Source organism: Macaca thibetana, chromosome 4 (genome assembly GCF_024542745.1).
Source record: "Macaca thibetana thibetana isolate TM-01 chromosome 4, ASM2454274v1, whole genome shotgun sequence".
NCBI lineage: Eukaryota > Metazoa > Chordata > Mammalia > Primates > Cercopithecidae > Macaca > Macaca thibetana.
In genome coordinates this window covers 53,415,381-53,436,149 of record NC_065581.1, presented here as the reverse complement: position 1 = coordinate 53,436,149, position 20,769 = coordinate 53,415,381, and the positions used below count along the sequence as shown (strand labels likewise).

At 41.3% G+C, this 20,769-nt stretch overlaps 1 protein-coding gene and 1 long non-coding RNA gene across 4 annotated transcripts in view; one reads left to right on the top strand and one right to left on the bottom strand.

Annotated features, from left to right (window-relative positions):
- The window catches only part of LOC126953702 (uncharacterized), a 33,205-nt gene extending 27,746 nt beyond the window's left edge, over nt 1-5,459 (top strand). For all 3 annotated transcript variants that reach the window (XR_007725300.1, XR_007725301.1, XR_007725299.1), the window contains one exon: nt 363-5,459. This is a non-coding gene — a long non-coding RNA (uncharacterized LOC126953702). The remainder of the gene's footprint in view (nt 1-362) is intronic.
- Nucleotides 4,690-20,421, bottom strand: TMEM14A (transmembrane protein 14A). The gene is made up of 5 exons (XM_050789294.1): nt 20,289-20,421; nt 14,248-14,333; nt 9,398-9,499; nt 7,159-7,246; nt 4,690-5,268 (listed from the first exon to the last, which is right to left on the bottom strand). Exons 2-5 carry the CDS (start codon nt 14,315-14,317, stop codon nt 5,229-5,231), a joined length of 300 nt encoding a protein of 99 aa, XP_050645251.1. The 5' UTR covers nt 14,318-14,333; nt 20,289-20,421; the 3' UTR covers nt 4,690-5,228.
- Between the last annotated feature and the right edge of the window lie 348 nt (nt 20,422-20,769).

Genomic DNA, 20,769 nt, shown 5'->3' with positions numbered 1-20,769 from the left:
GTGTGGTGCGAAAATCACTCTACAGAGGTTCACAGGATAGGTACGGGGAGAGAAGGTGAAAAGAAGACAAGCACATGAGATAAAGCTGTTTCCTATGTTCAGAATAAGTCCGGAGGATTTAAGCTATTCCATTCCTTTCTTTTTTTGTTGTTTTTTTGTTTTTCTTATCCATTCCTTTCACCTCATGAAGCCCAAGAGAAATGGGGTTTGCTTGAGCTTACACAGCTAGCCAGTGGCAAAGAACAAATTAGCAGCCAGGTCTCTTAACTTCTAGAAGACTTTCTGCCAAATCAAGCTGACTTTAAATTATATGTTAGGTGTGTCCTTCATCCTCTGCCTTTTCCTTATTAACCATCATGCAGGCACTGAGAGACCACTGACAAGATTTTCTTGTGTGCAATCGGCTGAGCTGGGCTGATACACAGCAACCTGAAGTTATCTTAATGACCGAAGAGTGCAAACCCAGTGTCCTCTTGGGCTTTCCTCTGCTACAGGTAATGGTACCCAAATAGCTCCCAAGAACTGCAGGGAGAATGGATTTGTATTATCCACTTATTCTTTCATTCAGTCATTCACCATCATTTATGAACCTACTAACTTCTTTATGCTAAGGCCTGTGCTAGAAATACGAAGATGCCCTCAAGGCAGCTATCTCCTGGCGAAACCAAGCGCATAGACTGGTAACTTCAATATAATGTGGTAAACTAAAACGTAACATAAGAGAAAGCAGATGTCTTGAAGTCCTGGGCTCAAATGATCCTCCTGCCTCAGCCTCCCAAAGTGCTGGGATTACAGGCATGAGCCACTGCACCTGACCCATATTACATCATAAACATGTTTTGACATTGTTAGTCTGCCTCATTTCTTTACAATGGAGTCTATTTTTGAAACTTTTCTTGATTATATGTATATTCCATTTATTATGTTCAAAATAATCTTTTTAACAAAAAAGAAATATTTTAATTGTTACAAAAACAAAGGAGGCAGCTATTAGAAACTCTGCATTTCATAAAACAATGAAACTTTGTTTAAATGTTTTCATGATCATCTTCCCGCAGACACCATTCATTTTAAAAGTCCTAGTCAAGACCATTAAGCAGTTTCATCTTCTATATTTTAAAAAACCCTAGAGATTTAAAAAACAGTACAGAATTTCACTATCTTTATATATCTTACAAAGCTATTAAATTTTTCAGTGTCAAGAGTAAAACATTACCCCATACCTAGCTTCATTACTGGAAGGTGGACACCTGATTCAGCAATACTCATTAACAGGTAGGTAGATTTTACCTGTGTTGACTGTAGTAAAGCCGTTTTACAATCAACTTAGGAGGTAATAATAACAGCCAAACACACAAAGACACAAACACCAAAAATGATATGTTTAGTATGTACAAATAGCTATACTTGGGGCATGGCTATCAAGTAACAAGACTGATTTAATACTTTATAGTCATAGCACATTAAAAATATATTGCTAGAGGGATAACGGTACCACACATGAAAAATGTCTATATGGAAAAGGCTGCGATTTATTGCAAAGCATAATATATAGCAAATTCCAAGGAAGGGCAAATAATTTTTAAACAAATCTTTAAATTTAATGGCTTAAGCTAAAGCCTCAGTTACTTTTCGGAGGATTCATAACAAATAGGGGTTGAAGAATGATTTTCCTTTTTTCTTTTCCTTTTTTTTGGAAATGATATCTTGCTCTGTTCCCCAAGTTGAGCATAGTGGCACAATCTCGGCTCACTGCAACCTCTGCCTCCTGGGTTCAAGAGATTCTCCTGCCTCAGCCTCCCAAGTAGCTGGGATTACAGGTGCCCGCCACCATCCCTGGCTAATTTTTGTATTTTTAGTAGAGATGGGTTTCACCATGTTGGCCAGGCTGGTCTTGAACTCCCAACCTCAGGTGATCTGCCTGCCTCTGCCTTCCAAAGTGCTGGGATTACAAGTGTGAGCCACCACACCCAGCTTTCTTTTTTTGATTTACTTTTTTTTTTCTTTTTTCTTTTATTTTTTTTGAGATGGAGTCTTGCTCTGTTGCCCAGGCTGGAGTGCAGTGGTGTGGTCTTGGCTCACTGCAACCTCTGCCTCCCAGGTTCAAGCGATTTTCCTGCCTCAGCCTCCTAAGTAGCTACTATGCCCAGATAATTTTTTTTTTTTTTTTTTTTTTTTTTTTTTGTACTTTTAGTAGAGATGGGATTTCACCACGTTGACTAGCTGGTCTTGAACTCCTGACCTCATGATCCACCCACCTCAGCCTCCCAAAGTGCTGGAATTACAGGCGTGAGCCACCACACCCGGCTTTTTTTTCTTTTTTTTCTTCTGATATTTTTGTTTCTTTTGCAATGTCCTCTTCAGTGGAACTGGATGAATAAGACCGCTTTGTTTTTTAAAAAAATTGATTTTCTCTTTGCTTTTTCTTCTCCTCTTCATTTATTTTTTTCCTGTAATACCTGCAATTTATTCAGTTCTTCATTTTATTCATCAATCTTCACTATGTCCCTTTGGGGTCTACTTGGAGAAAGTTGCAGCATTCAAAAGTCAGGTGGCCAGGAAGCCACATTTTTTACAGCCTGCTCTGACACTGTCCTTGTTGCAACCTGGGACTGCCATGATGTTGGTAAGAGGGGTCGCTGGAGTCTCCGGCTTTCTAGAACACGCTTGTTTCCCATTAGCTGCGAGGATGAGTCACTGCCAAAGTGGCCACTTTCACCGGTGCCACGGCCTAACCTGATTTTAAATAGTGAAAATCATAAACAACTTAAATGTCTCATACCTGAGAAATGTCTACATAAATGAGGATACATTCATTGGATAGAATTCTATGCAGCCACTTAAAGTTATGTTTTCAAAGATTACATAACATGAAAAATGCTTCTGGCATAAGAAAAATGAGGACTTCTCTTTATTGTATACCGGGATGCTTTAGAATGTTTGTTTTTATAAATAATGTTGCAACAACATCTTTGTAGGTGTAGATTTTTCCACATTTAAGATTACATCATTAGGATACAATTTTTAAAATGGAATCACTTGGTAATAGCCTATGAATATTTTTGTGGTTGAGAAATATGGCTAACTTGCAAAGTGGCAGTATCACTTTGCAATGCCACACAATGTATGAAAATCCCAATTATCCCCCACCTCCACCAGAATGTGGCTCATTTGCATTTTACTTTGTTTTGCTATATTCTTCTCTCATGGATAGGGTTCTTTTGCATTTTAGAAATTCAAGGCCAGAAACAGCCACATCCCCACAATTAATAAATTTCTCCAACCTGGAAGCCAAAGGAAGTCTCTACTGGATGAAGAATCTATTGAGACTGTGAAGAACACATTTAAATTGGAACGTGGTATGTTTCTTAAAAACATGAATAGTATAGTAGCTGAGTATTAACAAATGAAACAAATGAAGTCTAAGAAACATAGTAAATATTTCACTCTGCATTTGTAGCAGACCCATAAAAATATCATAAAGCCACGTTAATGTAATAAAGTAATGAAACATGAAGACATAAACTGCCTAATACCTGTAAGCTAGACAGCCTTTTCTATTTTTCATAAGACAAAAAAAACCAATAAATCAGAACCATCCAAATATGAATCCTTCTACATATTGCAAAAGAGTAAAATCACAAATATGCAAATGAATGTCAAAGATTTCTTTAAAAACAAAACAAAACAAAAAGCACACACATCACCATCATACACTTCTACCACATTTTGGGAAAAGTCCAGGGAACAGCATAGCTTCAAACTAGTTTCTTAAACTTTCAATCACTAGAATATTCTGCAGACACGGCATGTATTTCTAGGATCAATTTCACAGTTAGTTTCTACTTCAGTATCATAATCGGTTTTGACTATTATAAGCTGCTGTCAGTCGGAATCTGAAGATTCTCCTCAATCATCTCTGACAGCTAGTGAGTGAGCAGAGCACCTCAATGATGACGGTTTTTTCCAGCCTTGCCTGTGGTAACAACCTCTTTGCCATCATTAGGATTCAAGGGATTTTTTTTCTTCTTCTTTAAATTGGGTTTTAAGTACGTCAAAGAATTTTATCTAGATTTCCTAGTCAGTTCAACTGGTAGAGCTTTTTTCTGCCCTTAATTGAATTACTTATCACTGAAAGTTTAACAACCTCCTTGAAAGTCAGTTGGGAAAGGTAACCGATGGAACAGAACCACATGAACTCTGCTGTTATCAGTTGAGGACCCTACACTTTCACTTCAAGAAAGGGTGTGAAATATGACACCACTGCACAGAGCCAACAGGATAGGAACTATAGATTTTTAGAGCTCTAAGGGGTCGAGCATTTAGTTCAATTCCTCCTTAAGGATGAGAAACTGAGTCAGAGGGAAAGGAAATGACCTTCCAAAGAGCATCAGATGGGTGGAAGAATTGGGCTGGGATTCGGGTTTCCTGATGTTCAGTTTGGACCCTAAAAGTGCCTTGGACGTTAAAAGTTATAACTATGCCTAAAAATAAAGTGGTAATTTGAAACAAAATTGGTTTTGTTTCAGAATTGTTACTCTTTAAGAGAGAAAAAATATCTACTCCTGAGGAAGTAGAGTGTTGGCTTAAATAAACCCTCCTTCTCAACCCTTTTCGTTAATAATTGAACATTTAAATGTCAAAGATGATTTAAGTATTCAGAGGAAAAACTAACATGAAAGAAACAGGTTTGAACCAAAATGTCTTTTATTTGAATACTGAATACATTCTGTTAGGACGTAAGAGTGTGCTAAGAATAAAATGTTTTAAAGAAAAAAATAGCACTGGCAGCAATACAATTAAAATGGAAAAAGTATAATTTCTAATAATATCAAATATAACACAAATGACAAATAGATACATTAGCATTCTGTGAACTCCACTTAAGAACTGCTTTATGTGACAAGTTGTAGTTTAAGCTTACTTGAGACATGAGTATTTGGAATTTTCAAAAAATGCCAAATATATAGAAAATAGACACAGCAAATGGAAGAGCGTATCATGATTCATTAGACACTTTTAATGAAAACAGCGCTTGACAATTAGAAAACAGTTAAAACTTTTGCTTTAGGAAAAAACTACCTCAAACTAATGTTCATATTAGAGGTGACAGTGCTATTTGTGTTTCTAGCATTCCATATTGAAGTTTATCTTTTAAATACAAAAAAAATATGCTCTGCCCATTACAGCAGGATGACATGAACTTAGTTTTCTGTTCCTCCAGATGCTCAGAGCAGCAACAAGACAAGTCTCAGGATCATCATGAGGCTGGATTTAAAATAAAACAAAGACAAAGGGAGAGTGAGTCACTTTTATCTGGCATAAGACAGAAAGGGCCATGCACTCGCCTATCCATTGGTGTTACTAATCTTGGCTTGGGGACTCTCCCAGTTCAACCCGTTGGAGGATTAAAATATCCCAGACATAACTGAATTAGCCACTTTAAAATGTTCGCTAAATGAATAAGGAAAAATCAGAACCTGTTGTCCTGAAAACCTTGGATGAGGGTTTATGAGAGAAAGGTTTGGGAAGAAACAAACTTTCAAAAGCTAGTAAAATAAAGCAACTTGAAAAAATAATCAAGGACCAACTTGGGGGAGTTACTAATTTAATCTCAGCTACTTTCTATTAACTGAGGCCACCTTCTGGATGCATAAACCCTACTTTTTTTTTTTTTTTTTTTTTTTTTTCCTGATGGGAGTCAGGAAAGTCTCACTGTGTCACCCAGGATGGAGTGTACTGATGCAATCTTGGCTCACTGAAACCTCCACCTCCTGAGCTCAAGCAATTCTGCCTCAGCCTCCCAAGTAGCTGGGATTACAGGTGCCTGCCACCACACACGGCTAATTTTTGTAGAGATGGGGTTGTGCCATGTTGGCTAGGCTGGTCTTGAGGTCCTGACCTTGAGCTCCTGACCTTAAGTGATCCATCCGCCTCAGCCTCCCAAAGTGCTGGGATTACGGGTGTGAGCTACCACACCCAGCCCATAAACCCTACTTCTGATTCTTCCTACCACCAAGTATCACTTTTAGAACAGGGCTATAACTGGAAAGCTGTCTTTTGTAATCACACTCCTCCTCCCCTCCCTGAAAATTCTAGTCACACTAGAATTTTCTAGTGTGACTAGAGTAGAAAAAGTAGTAGTGTGACTAAAGTAGAAAGAGGAACATTAAAATTATTCATCATGCTACCACCCACAGAAAAACACTACTAATAGTTTGAAGTATTTCCTTCCTGTTTTTTTATACACAAACATTTTTTTAATCACACTGTATTTGGTTGTTTTTTATCCTGTTTTTATACCTTACTTATGTCACTAAGATTTTCCAATGCCACCAAATCATTTTTGAAAACATAAAAATGTAATGCTCACTCAATATTCCATTAAATGGACAAAACATTTATTCAAACATCTCCTTACTGGTGAACTGTTAGGTTGTTCCTAATTTTTCAGTCTATCGTGTTTCCATTGGAAATAAAGTTACAATGAACATCAGTCTTTGTGCATATCTCACTGCTTTGGAATAAATTCCAAAAAGTGAAAATGTCTATCGAAGGAAATAAACATGTTTATAGCTTTCAACATATAAAGCTAACTTTCCGGAGAAATTTGTAAAATGTTATCTCTAAATTTTTATTTGGTGATATGCTTAATCTCATGGATAGAATTACTGGATCAAATTAAGAGAAACTTGAGGCGCTCTGTTTATCTTTTAAAAAATATTAAAACTTCCCTCTTAAAAACTCTTAAAAATATTAAATTTCTCTCCCTTAAAAACTTGAAATAACTGTATCACACTGTCACTCTGTCAAACTTTCTAAAAGGGACTGAGTATTAGATTTAAATGAACACATTTACTGTTGCAGATGGGTGAATCCTGAGGAAAAATGAGGCTGAGTTTAGCTCTTTCTTCTGAAAAAGGCCAGTATGGCTTTGTGACTCCGTACTACAGCAGCACTATGCATAGCCAGTAAGAATGTTCACGGGTACATCAATATCAAAGACCCACTGAATCCATGCTATCTTAAGGTTTTTACTGTCATGCTTATTGTAACAAAAAGGACTTTGATCTTTCAAATTAAAATTGATGTTTCCCAAAAATTCAGCACTTCAAAACAACAGCACAGGAAAGTATTGATCAAAATAGCTTTACTTACCTCAAACCTGCAACCAGACCAGCAGGCATTATTTTCTTGGACCTCTTAAATCTCACACCCATTATGGTAGCCAGGAAGAAAGCTGTAACTGAAAACCAAACTAATTCATAAACCAGAGTTTCAAACATGTTATCCATGCTTGTGGGAAAACAGTGGGTACCATTTAAAGCTTTCTAACATTACAACTATAATGGATAGGTACTGAGTTGCCATTGTCTGGAAAAGATAAAGTGCTCTATTAAAACACTTCGTGGGCCAGTGGCTCAAGCCTATAATCCCAGCACTTTGGGAGGCAGAGGTGGGCGGATCACCTGATGTTGGGAGTTCGAGGCCAGCCTGACCAACATGGAGAAACCTCGTCTCTACTAAAAATACAAAAAAATTTAGCAGGGCGTGGTGGCACATGTCTGTACTCCCAGCTACTTGGGAGGCTGAGGCAGGAGAATCGCTCGAACCGGGGAGGTGGAGGTTGCAGTGAACTGAGATTGTGCCATTGCACTCTAGACTGGGCAATAAGAATGAAACTCCGTCTCAAAATAACAAAAAACAAACAACAACAAAAAAAACACTTCATAATCTACCTCATCAAAAAGGTTTCTGGGTCAACAAACATGTTAAAATCAATTCCTGAAATATCTTCAAAAGAGAAAGACTTTTTTTCTTTTTTTGTTGTTGTTGTTGTTGTTGTTGTTGAGACAGAGTCTTGCCCTGTCACCCAGGCTGGAATACAGTGGCGTGATCTCAGCTCACAGCAACCTCCGCCTCCCGGGTTCAAGCAATTCTCCTGCCTCAGCCTCCTGAGTAGCTGAGATTACAGCCATGCACAACCACATCCAGCTAATTTTTGTATTTTTAGTAGAGACAGGGTCTTGCTATGTTGGCCAGGCTGGTCTTGAACTCCTGGTCTCAAGTGATCCACCAGCCTCGGCCTCCCAAAGTGCTGAGATTATAGGCATGAGCCACCATGCCTAGCTAAGAGTCTTTTTCTAACTAACCTAAATTTCTATTCAAAGAACACTCCTTGAAGGCTAGCACTGAGCTTTATTCAACTTCCCTCAGAAACACTAAGTAGTACACTTGGACCCACAGGACACACTCAATAATGTTCAGTTAACTGAATATGAAGAAAACAGTTAATGTATCTTTTACAAGTAAGATCTGATTAATAAAAAAATACTTAAAAGAAGGCAGACTGGTTTTGTTTTGTAGCATTCCATTTTGGAGAATTTGATGCCTGCAGACTAAATAGTCTAAGCAATAGTATTTATTCAGAAGCATCATGTCAGCCTTTTTAGAGCTGTGCCTATGAAGGGAGAGGTAGTTTTATGTAAGAGATTAGGACATCAATGCCACAGTTTAAAAACAGCTTTCAAAGAAAAACTGTTTATTGATATAAAAAATAAAATGACTGACAACAAATACTTGTGAACTATTTAAATGCACATCAATAAAAATCCTAATATCACTATATCTGGCTGATACATCTAACATAACCTCATTACTAAAAATATCCCTACCCCCTTATAAAAATGACTAAAGAAAAAAAAAAAAAAAACCCAAATCTCTCTCTCCTTCAAATATAGAACAATTTTGTCTTCATTTATATTTTTTTCCATACATGACCAAGGCACTTTGAATAATAAATCAACTAGAGAAAATGTCCTTGGCATAGTTTTCTAAACCTTCACTGTATATCTCTTTCAAGTGAGATGAAAGTCAAGTGTCCTGGTGACTTTAAACACACAGGTTTCCATTTTTTCTGTGGATATTCTCCCATTAAGCTTAACAAGGGAAGAAACTAAAAAAGTGTCAGCCTTACTTTTTTAGGTTAAGTCTTAAGGCAGTGCAGAATCTAAAAGCTGTTTGTGAATTAAATGAAACAATGCAAGGCTGTCTCTTTTTTAGTTATTCTCACAGCAATGTGAAAACTATGCTAAACATGCATTTAGGAGAGTTAGCAGAAAATCTGAAAATAATTCCTTGCTTTTCGTAATTCAATTTTTCAGGTAACAGGTTTTTATAGAAATATTCTTCTCAGTTGGAAGGCCTGGTAGCAGTAACATCATTTTTTATCAGGTCTTTCTAGAAAGGAGTAAGTGTTGTATTCAGCCTCAACACATGCAGATGGCCATTTGCCATTTGACTAAATATGTTCAGGTATATCTAGCATAGGGTATCAAAAAAGATCACCACCTCCAATGTTTGAGTCTCTGTAACCAGGAAAAAATGCCTTACTTACACAGTGACACTTTTACATCTCGTTTGTCATTGGAGACACGGTAAGCTCCATAGCCAGCCAAACATCCAACAAAAAGACCAGCAATCAAAGATAGAACACCACCTGGGAGGGGAAAAAAACATGGGCTCACAAAGAGAATCCCAAAATGAAAGGAATTCATTCCATTACTTCTAGCATGATACAGGTACCTTCAAATGTATTCCTGCTTGGGCACAGTAACTGGACAAAGCCAAATTAAGAATAGACCTCTTCATGGATACTTTCTAGGAGATGACTGTTTCCTGCTGAACCCAAACGCAAGGCAGAGGAGCCCTGTGGGCGCAGCAGTGCAGGGGGTCAGATGTCACTTGGGGGAATAAGAAAACCTGCCTTGTGCTGGTGGCTTGGACATTGATTGCATGGTCTTGGGCAATTATTTAACTTCCTAAGCCCTTCTTTTTAAATTTGTTCTATTCTCCTTGCCTCCTTTTTATGATGAGGTTGTGATGATAAAAACTAAGATGCAAAGGTATTTTTAGTTTATAGAGGTAAAGACAGAAGTGCTATACAAACCAAGCAATGGTTCCATACTGAATAATTAACAAACCTTCAAGCCTCAAGATGTCAGGACTCAAGGACTAATGGAGGCCCTACCAAGAAAGAGGAAGAACCAGAGTACTGACCCCAGCTACCCAGTCCCTATCCCATGCACTGACCCCACCAGTACACTCCCAGCCCCCAACCCATACACCCGCCCCAGAGCACTGTGACAAACACCAAGCACTTTCTGTGCACTGGACAGTGGGTTACATGCCAGTGACACTATGAATAACACACACACAATCCTTGCTTCATGGAACTCACCCTATTTAGAATCTATTGGGTTAAAATCCCTTGGGGGGGTAGGGTCAAAGTATCTCTATTTTTAAAATATCCATTGGAAATTCAAATGTGCAGCCAGGGTTAAAAACCACTGCAGCACATGCATGCATACACATCCAACACACACGTACAACACATAAACACAACACACAAAACACACACATATCACACACCCAACACACACACAACACACACATCCCACACACAACACACACATATCACACACACAACACACACCACACACACAACACAACACACACCACACAACACACACACACACGCACACACACACCAGAGCAGCATCCTGAATGAGAAGACAAACACGTTAGGTTCTAGTCCTAATTCTTTCACTTGCTGGCTAAAGGACTCTGGCTAAGTCACTTAGCCTCCCTAAGTTTTAGCAGTTGTAAAACAGGGTTAATCATCCATGCCATATATATATATATATATATATATATATATATATATATATATATATATATATGTGTGTGTGTGTGTGTGTCAATCATCCATGACATATATATAAAATGGCTTAGAATGTTACAGTTGGAGATAATGTTAAATTACACATTGTTTCCCCCAAAAGCTATTCTTCAAACATGGTAAGATGATCTTTTAAAAAACATACATCTGGACAGGTCACTCTCCTAATTAAAAACCCTCAGTGCTTCCCAAAGCTCTTAGGAAAAATAATCCAGTTTGCTATATTGTGGGAACCCTGGCCTTCTTTCAGTTCTCTGAATATACCAAACTCTATTCCTCATGGCTTTTAGACATACTGTTCCTTGTGCAGACTGCTTGTCTCTGCACTTCACTTGGCCAAGTGCAGCTCACCTTCGGATGTCTGCTTAAGTGTTGACTTCTCTGACCCACCATTCTGAACGAGGACCCCCATCATAGTCTTCCACTATTCCTGATCATACGTTTATATGCTGTTCATGGATTGAATGTCAGTCTGCCCTTACCCACTTGTGAGCGCCATTCTTTTTTCTCATTGCTGTTTCCCCAGGGGGAGACACAGGGCCAGGTACATAGGAGCACTTGATATATACTGATTTAATGCATCCCTGTTATGGTTCATGTTCAAGCAGAAGATACCAGATAAGGATATTGTTAAAGAGATTAAAATATTTTCTGAAATGCGCAACTAGGTGACCATTAAGGTGTTTTCCCACCTAGAGATTCTATGATGCTCTTTTCTGTATACCCTGAAGATTTCTGAACTGTTAGGATCACCCCATCCCACCCTCCCCACCACCACCATACACACACACTTAAGTATGCGGAGAAAGTGGCAGTGTCTACACTTCAGTCTTGATGAGATCAGACAGCAAACAGCAGAGGCAGGCTCACCGGCAGCAAGAACCAGGAAGGTTCTTGAGAAATTTCATCTTGCCTGAGGAAGGTGGCAGGACTATGAGCTGTTTTACAAGAAAGCCATGCTATTGGAAGGAAGCAAAGATCCTGAGAACAAGCTCAGTACCCCACAGTGGGGGCTACAAGAAAAGCAGCTCTAAACTCTTTCCTTCCCACTTCCTGGGAGGCCTGATCTGGGTGGGGCAGTCTTGGAAGAGGAGTTTTAAAAGGAGTTGAAAGATGCCTCTGGGAGCTTCCCTGCAGGTGCTCTTGTGGTCCTCAGAACAGCGGCCTGCCCAGCAAGCACACCTGAGCCTCTCTGGAGGGATGGCTGTGTCAGTGCCCTTGCCTTCCACTGGAGTAGGAAGGTGTAAGGTCTGGTTCAGCCCTAGTGTGGGAGAAGGCAGGGAATGCCATCTGGCCCTCTTTCGCTCTGGGCACTCAGTGTTACCTGGCCTAAGAAGAGCCTCCATATCATAGTGTCTTCCTGGTCATCCACCTCTCTGGAGACCTACCTGGGAGGAGGGGTGAGCCCAGGCAAGCACAGTGGTCAGCATCCTGTGTCCCGCCACTGGCTCCCCTCTCTCCCCACTGTACCCCCACCAAAATAAAAATCTATCAGCTTCTCCCTTTAACCCCACTTGTGTCTCACAGCTGGTCTAGTTTAGGATTTAGATACATCCATGTCCTCCCACCAAATACCATTTCAACATCACATCTTTCACCCACCCAAGATTATTCTCAATAACTATCCTGTAGAAGGGTCTCCTGGCCCAGCTACATAGGACTCATACCTAGGGAAGCTCTAAGTCAAAGGAGAGTTAACTCACCTTACACACACATTCTAAGACATTTGGGCCACTGGCAGCTTAGAACATAATATAAAACTAGAGTACAAAACTAGAAAAAGGTATTATGCCTCATTGGTTCACAGACCACCCACTGGCAGGGCAGCAGCAGCAGCAGAAAAAAAAAAAAAGAATATTAAAACTTTATTCTATGCCAGGCACCATGTGAAATGTGTACCATGCATCATCTTATTTAATCCTAACAGATTAATTTACAGGTGAGGAACTGAGGCCCAGATGTTGAAACACCTCACCTGAGTATCAGTGCTAGTAAGTGGTAGTGTCAAGACTAGAATGCAGGAATGCTTGATTCTGTGGCCCGTGCTTTTAACTCACATTATACTACAAAGTGAGCTTCCTTGTGAACCCATAATACCCTTGGGGGCTTCCAGGATCACTTAGTGGGGGGCTCTTGCAGGAGGCCAAGGAACTATATTGTGCAGGTGGACAACAGCAAGCCCTTGAAATCAGAGACCTCACAGCTAATGTAATTTCATTTGTTCCCACCAGCTGGTAAACACTGAAGAGATGCGAGTTAGAGTAAAATGATTCCTTCCATTCCAACACACACACACACACACACACACACACACACACACACACACACACACACACACTCTCTCTCTTTCTCTCTCCCCCCTCCGCCCACTGTCTTTCTACCTCTCATAAAGACAGGCAAAAATGCCCAGATGTTCTTTTCTATTCTGTAATAGAAGTTATTTAGACATTGTCTTTGACAATGAAATTCTTTTTTTCAAAAACAATCTTATCAGCATTTTAAACTGAGTCCTCTTTAAAGTAGATTATGAAACGTCAACCTCTGAGTAGTTGGTTTATAGGTCTTACTTTGGTGCCATTATCTTTTTCTTCTTCAAATACATACCTCTAATACATACATTAAGATGGAAACAATGAACAAAAATCCAAGATGAATTATAGGCTTTAAGGAATCATAGATGATGGTCATTTCTACCCTGCTAGCCCCCCAGCTATAAGAGCTATACTGTGCTTCTGGTCTTTGACTTCTTAGCAGCCTTTAATGAAGGAAGCTAACTGGTAACCATGCAGACCTGGCTTTTTCACTCAAATTCAAGTCAACCACTGCCACAAATACAATACCCTTTGAAATAAAAAGCTTCATTTAAAAAATTTCATTAAAATGTAAGAGACGGTTTGTCAGAAAGACGATTAAAGGTTGTACATATATATATATGAAACATAACTAGGAGACATCATGACTATAAATGATTCTAAAATAAAAGTAAGATAAAAAATCTTGACCTTTCCTTTTTCTCCATAAAAACCCTTTAATTGATTACCTCAGTTTTTTTCCCCCTCTTTTGGACAAAGGTGAAAAGACAACTTTGGATATGATAATTGAATATTTAACAATGCTTTCATTGCAACACACAGGATCAACAGAACTCAGTTTTTTGGTATCACGATTATGTAAAGCAAAAAAAAAAAAAAAAAAAAAAAATCCTTATTTAATAACAAGCAATGGTCCTGAGGGAAATTAAATCAATTAACTATGCAACCGATAATGAAGTGAAGTGAAAGTTTTGTGGTGGAAAAGAGGCCCAGAACCCCCAGGTTGGAACACTCTGTAATGCCCAACCCCACAGAAGCCTCTTCCTTTCATGAATCCCTTCCATGACACGCTGGTCTTCAGCCACCTCTAAGGCATCTTTAGCTTCTCATCCTACTTACAGACCCTCAGATGACCTAGCACAACCTCCAAACCCCCCACTAATTCCCTTTCATGAAAATTTGGGTTAGGCTTACCTCTCCGCTTATATCCAAAAATGCTTCCAAATGTCACGAGGGCTGCATAACCAAAACCGATCAGGTCCATTGGCAAGGTTGCAATTCTAAAGCAAGGGGAAAAGGACAGATTATACAAAATAAAAAGTTTTGGGGACGGAATGTATCTAAAAATGATATGCTTATATGGTTTGGCTGTGTGTCCCCACTCAAATCCCATGTTGAATTGTGATCCACCAGGGCCTGGTGGGAGGTGACTGGATCATGGGGGTGGTTTCTAATGGTTTAGCATCATCCCCCTAGTACTGTCTCATGATAAAGTTCTCATAAGATCTGGATGTTTGAAAGTGTGTAGCACTTCCCCCTTCATGCTCTCTCCCACTCCTGACGCCATGTGAAGATATGCTTGCTTCCCCTTTGCCTTCCACCATGACTGTAAGTTTCCTGAGGCATCCCCAGCCACACCTCCTATACAGCCTGGTTGAGTTGATTAAACCTCTTTTCTTCATGAATTACCGAGTCTGAGGTACTTCTTTAGAGCAGTGTGAGAATGACTAATACAAAGGCATTCCACAGAATTACAGAAATTAATTTCTCTAATCTACTAAAGAAAGGGAAGTTCAGCCAGGCATGGTGCTCACGCCTGTAATCCTAGTATTTTGGAAGACCAAGGCAGGCATTTGGCTTGAGCCCAGGAGTTTGAGACCAACCTGAGCAACATGGCAAAACCCCATCTCTAGTAAAAATACAAAAAATTAGCGGGGTGTAATGGCAAGCACCTGTGGTCCCAGCTACTTGGGATGCTGAGTTGGGAGGACTGCTTGGGCACGGGAGGTTGAGTTTGCAATGAGCCATGATTGTGCCGCTGCACTACAGCCTGGGTGACAGAGTGAGACCCTGTCTCAAGGGAAAAAAGAGGTTCAAACTTCACCTCTCCCAACCCTCTACTATCCCCTTCATCCTCATCACTGTTAAGCACACTCCGGGGGATACCTCAAGCTGATTCTCCTCTGCCTGTCTTCAAGATCTGCCATACTCTCAGCTGTTTAATTCTTTCTACTTCCCCAAATAAAACTTCTGCTCTGGTCAGCCAGGTCTCTTCACTGAACCGTGACACTACAATCTTCACTTTTCACTTTCCTGCCTGAAATGTCCTCCCTCCCTGTCCATCCCCAAAAGCCCGACTATCCCCTGTACCCCACCTCCCTTTGAATCTTCTTCCCTGACTTCTACCCTTATTAACTACCTCCTAATTTCCTTAACTCTAGCCTGTATATCAAAGTGATCTGGTGCAAATGGCTTCTTCCTCCTCTAAATTCCTTAACTTCCACAACTCCATCTTGTAATTCTTTTATGTTTGTACGGATAGTAGTCCTCTCATTCTTTACAGATGGATGTCTTCTTAGAGATTGAATAATTCAGTTTAAACAATGGCTTTGTCATTAGTTTCCTTGCAAGACAACTCTTCTGTGGTAGCAGAGACATCCACACTTAATCAATGGCAAATCACTAGAGAATACAATATAGCCCCAGCATGAAGTTAGATGGATGACAATGACATCCTACTGTGCATCATAGCAGCAGCTGAAACATACCCAGTAGTGAGAAGTCCCACTGAAACCCTGCCCACAATTCTCTCAGATGCAGTAGATAGTGTGTCAGCCACAGGCTAGAGATGTGGCTACCAGGCCTCAGACCATGCCCCTCCCTCACCCTGAACTCTCCCTGCAAGTTAAGAGAATAGATGAAAAGAGTTGTAGAGTTCCATACAGCTTTTTAAGGTCTAAGATTCCTAGTGGTGCCTTTATTTCTGAGCTTTCTCACATCTATATTTCCTTCACAGGGAAGGTAATTATCTTTGTAAATATAAGGAATGGTACATGAGATTCCTTGCATATTTTTACAATTTTCTCATTGCTTATCATTTAGGTTAATGGGCCTTTTATCTCCCACAGCAACTGGTAACAAATTAATGTAGAAGAACAGAAAAACGGGCCGGACGAGGTGGCTCACCCCTGTAATCCCAGCACTTTGGAAGGCAGAGGCTGGTGGATCACTTGAGGTCAGGAGTTCAAGACCAGTGTAGTCAACATGGTGAAACCCCGTCTCTACTAAATATACAAAAAATTAGCCGGGTGTGGCATGATGGTGCATGTCTGTAATCCCAGCTACTCAGGAGGCTGAGACAGGAAAATCCCTTGAACCTGGGAGGCAGAGGTTGCAGTGAGCTGAGATTGTGCCATTGCACTCCAGCCTGGGCATCTCAAAAAAAAAAAAGAAAAAAAAGAGAAGAAGAAGAAAGAAGAAGGAAGAAGGAAGAAGAAGAAGGAGGAGGAGAAGGAGGAGGAAGAGGAGGAGAAGGAGGAGGAGGAAGAAGAAGGAAGAAAGAAGAAGAAGACAATGATGACGACGATGACGACGACAAAGATGAAGATGAAGACGAAGAAGAAGAAAAGAAGTTTTGAGCTGATCTCAAAGTCATCAACCAGAACTTACTATGAGGAAGGGTATGGGGGAGGGAATCTCAGGCACAGGAGATGACAGCACCAAAAAGGAGGCAACAGTAAAAAATGCTCAGTATCTACAGGAAGGAGAACTGAAACAGGAGAGCTCATCTGTGCCCGAGAGGTGGTACAGTAGGATGTAACATGTAGGGAGAAGCTGGGTCCAAAAACCGTTTGCTGACTGAATGATGGCTAAACAAATAATAATAAGAGAGGTTATAATGTTTTTGATCAATTACTATGTGTTAGGTGCCATTCTAAGGCATTCTAGGTGCCTTGCATGTATCAACTCATGTAATCATGACCACACCCTATGGTATGTACTATCATGATTATCCTCATTTTCCAGATGAGGAAACTGGCGCACAGAGAATGCAAGCAATGCCCGAAGGTTATACAGCAAAACAAAGATTTCTGACTCGGGGAAGTCTCAGTCCTAACCACTATGCAACATCACCTCCGGTAACTGAGTTAGCTGCTGAAAAAAGTGAATATGTAAACCAAACATGTTCTTCAGAGTTTTCAATTCTGGATCAATCACATGCTCTTCACAGCTTAAAGTTGTGACCACGGGGCACTGTGTTCCATCTGGTAACTTACAATGTTCAGCCCCATGAACTTCTCATGTTTGGTCCTACTTACTACTTTCTAAAGGAGCTAACCATATACTCTAAAGTATGCTTACCTTCAAACCTGACACTGCCACTTACTAGCTGTGGAAACTCAATAACTCAGTTTCTCCAACTTTAAAATAAGGATAACAAAAATATCTACCTTATAGGATTGTTCTGAGAATTAAATGAGTTAATACTATAAAGCACTTAGAACAGTGCCTTGCACATACTGAGCACTCAACAAATATTAGCTGCTCCAATAATAATGATTCTTCTTCTCATTCACCCTGACATCTATTTTGAGCTTGACGTGTGTAAGGCTATTACTATTTCAGCACACTGAGAAAACTGAGGTAGAGTGAATTTATGATTTACTTAACGAATCATATCATAGTATCGTAACATATATTTGTACTCAATTCAACTTAACAGCTATTTATTGAGCATTTTCTTTGTGCAAGGCAGCAGGAAGCAATGGTAAGTGCTTAGACATGGCCTTGGTCCAGTACAACACAGCTGTAGGAGGCAGATGTGTGAATGAGCCCTAAGAGGAGAGGTGTAGGTACCATAACAAGGAGTGGCACCCAGCAAGGACTGGGAGCCTAAGGAAGGATGCCCAGATAACACAGGGTTCCAGCTGGGACCTTGGAGAGATGTTGTGCCAAACCCCTATTAACCTCAATAAGGAAGGCAACAGGTTCAAGAGGCCAAAAGAGACCCAGAGCCAGCAAGTGAGACATGGGGTTTCATTAGGGGCTTTCATACAGAGGAGGGAGTCCAGCGGCGGTGAGCTGGGCAGGAAAACAGCCGCTTGCAAACATCATGCAATTTACGTAGCATTTTCACTTAACACCCTCCCCTCAATGACCTCCTCCTGGCAACCTTGATTTAACTCAAAATTCAAGGCCTCAATTCCCCATATGGCCCCTGTTCTATGGGACAGGTGGGGCAGGGCTCAGATGTTCTTCATAGACAAGAAACAAATCTCTGGGTTGGGCAGGCCTGGGTTCCCTAGTTCAGAAAACGCATTCAGGTTCATCTGCCACACAGGGTCATTCTAAGGGTATGCTTTAATTATTGCTGTCAGGTGCATTTACCCTACAGGGGAGCATAAGTCAAGTGAAGAGGGTGGCAGGGAAGGGTGTTCCTGGCAGAAGGGAGCGTGTGTGCAAGGCCCTCATGGCACAAGAAAGCATGTTCTCAAAATGAAAAGTACAAGGGGCTTGTGAAAAGAGAGGGAGCTGGTGAGAAAGACAGGGCTGTACACCCACATAAGCCCTGTAAAGGGAGTCTGGTTCTGTCCTAGGGGCAGAGAAGGATCACCAAAGGGAGCCTCACAATCAGATTTAAATTCCAACAAGCACTTCCCAGTTGCAGTAGTGAAGATGGGTTGTGAAGTCAGGCAGGGAGATACATCGGGAAGCTGTTGCAGTAAAGTAAGCAAGAGCTTAGTTGATAAGGGTAGGCTTATCTAGAGAAATGGCAATGAGAATGGAGAGAAGGTGGACAGATTTCAGAGGTTCAGGAGGTAGAGTCAGCAGAATTGAATTCGAGGAGGGAAGGGAAAGTCAAGGGTGAATCAGAGATGACTCACCCCTAGGTATCTGGCTCAGACCATTAGGAGAAGCAGGGAGTCAGGGAGCCTCATGTTATTCTCTGAGACAGAGAACATGGGAACAGCAGCAGGTGTGCGGGGCGGGGAAGAGGGAGGTGGTTAGGAATGATGGGACGTGTTTGGAATGTATTCAGTCTGAGACGCCCAACACACAGGAAAACACCATTACATACAGATCTGAGGCTTATGAGAGCACTTTCAATATCAGGTGTAACTTTTAGACCTAATTGTCTCCTAAAGCCAAGTAGCTGTTGTGAAAATTAATTCCACTCCATCCTGAGCCTCCCAGCTCTTCCTGCGATCTTCTCTTGAGGATCCATACTCTTTTACTTGGTTGGGATTCTCTCGCCTCTCAGTCAGCCAAGCTCCTTGAGGGCAAACCGAGGGTGCACAAGGCAGGTACTTAAAATACTTGTTAAATGAATAAACGAGTGAGTGAACCAAAGGAACAGCTTCTGCCTGAAAACATTCTGTAACTGATCTACCCAATACAGCTTTATTGCCAGGAAACAGGCAGCTCCTTAATCTCCTTAGTGAAGTGACTGTTGTTCTAAGGAGGCAAAATAAATCTACTCCCAATGCTTGTAAGAAGGTTCTGTTCTCAGAGAGGATATTTAGACAAAAGAATCACCTTTTCCATGGCGGAGCCATGTGGCCAGGCCAGAAGCACACATTAAAGCCAGAGGCTGTGTTAACATGAAAGGGATAAGGTGGGAGAGGATGTGCACAGCACATCACACGCTCTCATCACAAATGCGATGCTCAAGCCTTGGAAGGGCTAGAAAGCATCTGGGATGCAATGCAGCAAAACGATTTACTATACTAGGTAAAAAACAAGGCCTACCGCCCCAAATCCTCCAAAATTTGGAGAACTAAGAGATTTTCAGTCAACTGTTATATAAAAAGCATTTTCACATGCTAAAGATATAACAGTTACCTACCCGTGAGCTCTTGGAGGGCACAAAAGGCACATTTTCGAGTGGGGTCTGGGTAGTGCTGGGAAAGTTAAAATCCTGCCAAGCATTTTGCAATGGTCCATGAGCCCACCCCACCACCCCAGCTCCAGGAAGGGAGGAGGCAGCATAGGTGGGATATTTAGGGATACCAGAAGGCAAAAACTCGGGAAATTCCCAGGAGGAGGAGAAAAATGATACCGGGGAGGTAAGACCGATGGCCTGCAAAATCCCCTCAAGGTCCTCTGCATCATCGTTTGCTGTACAGGTTTGGCGCGGGGGAGGGGATGCCCGGTAAGCAACGCCCCTTATATTTCTGCGGTTCTGTAAGAAAATTCAGAGCAGGAAGGTCTCCATTGCGGGATGCACAGCTCACCTGCAGCCCCGAGCCCTCACTGCGGCTGAAAAGACAGAAGTCTGGGGCTAGCTGCCGCCACTCGAGGTACCTGGAATCCGGAAGCAGTCTCCGCGCCAGCGCTGTCCCACCCAGCGCCCGGCAGTCTCGCGCTGAGCAGAGGCCGCTCCCTGCCGGAGACGCCCTCCCTGCCGCGCGCATGCGCTATGTCCCTTCTAGCCTTGCAGGGCTCTGCCCTGTCCATTCCCTTCGGCTGAATCGGGTCGGCCTATAGGTCAGGCAAACAGGAGGCCCTGCGCTGCGACATCCCGGCGGTAGCCGGACCCGTTGCTCCGTCTATACTACCTTCGGCCCTGTCCTGGAGCCAGGGCTGGGGTTTTCTGCCTCCCGCCTGACGGAGCGGGACTGATAGAAGGCGAAGATTTTTAAGTTAACTCCATTCATCATTCAAGGGACATTTCCAGAACCTCTAAAAGGCAACGCGAGGTCTCCTACACACCCT

Bases quoted from the DNA above. Each gene is read 5' to 3' on its own strand.
- TMEM14A (XM_050789294.1), bottom strand. From the start codon at position 14,317: ATGGACCTGATCGGTTTTGGTTATGCAGCCCTCGTGACATTTGGAAGC. The intron at 9,500-14,247 runs GTAAGCCTAACC...TTCCCCTCCCAG, and splicing joins TTTTGGATATAAGCGGAGAG to GTGGTGTTCTATCTTTGATT. The intron at 7,247-9,397 runs GTAAGTAAGGCA...TTTGGTTTTCAG, and splicing joins AGATGTAAAAGTGTCACTGT to TTACAGCTTTCTTCCTGGCT.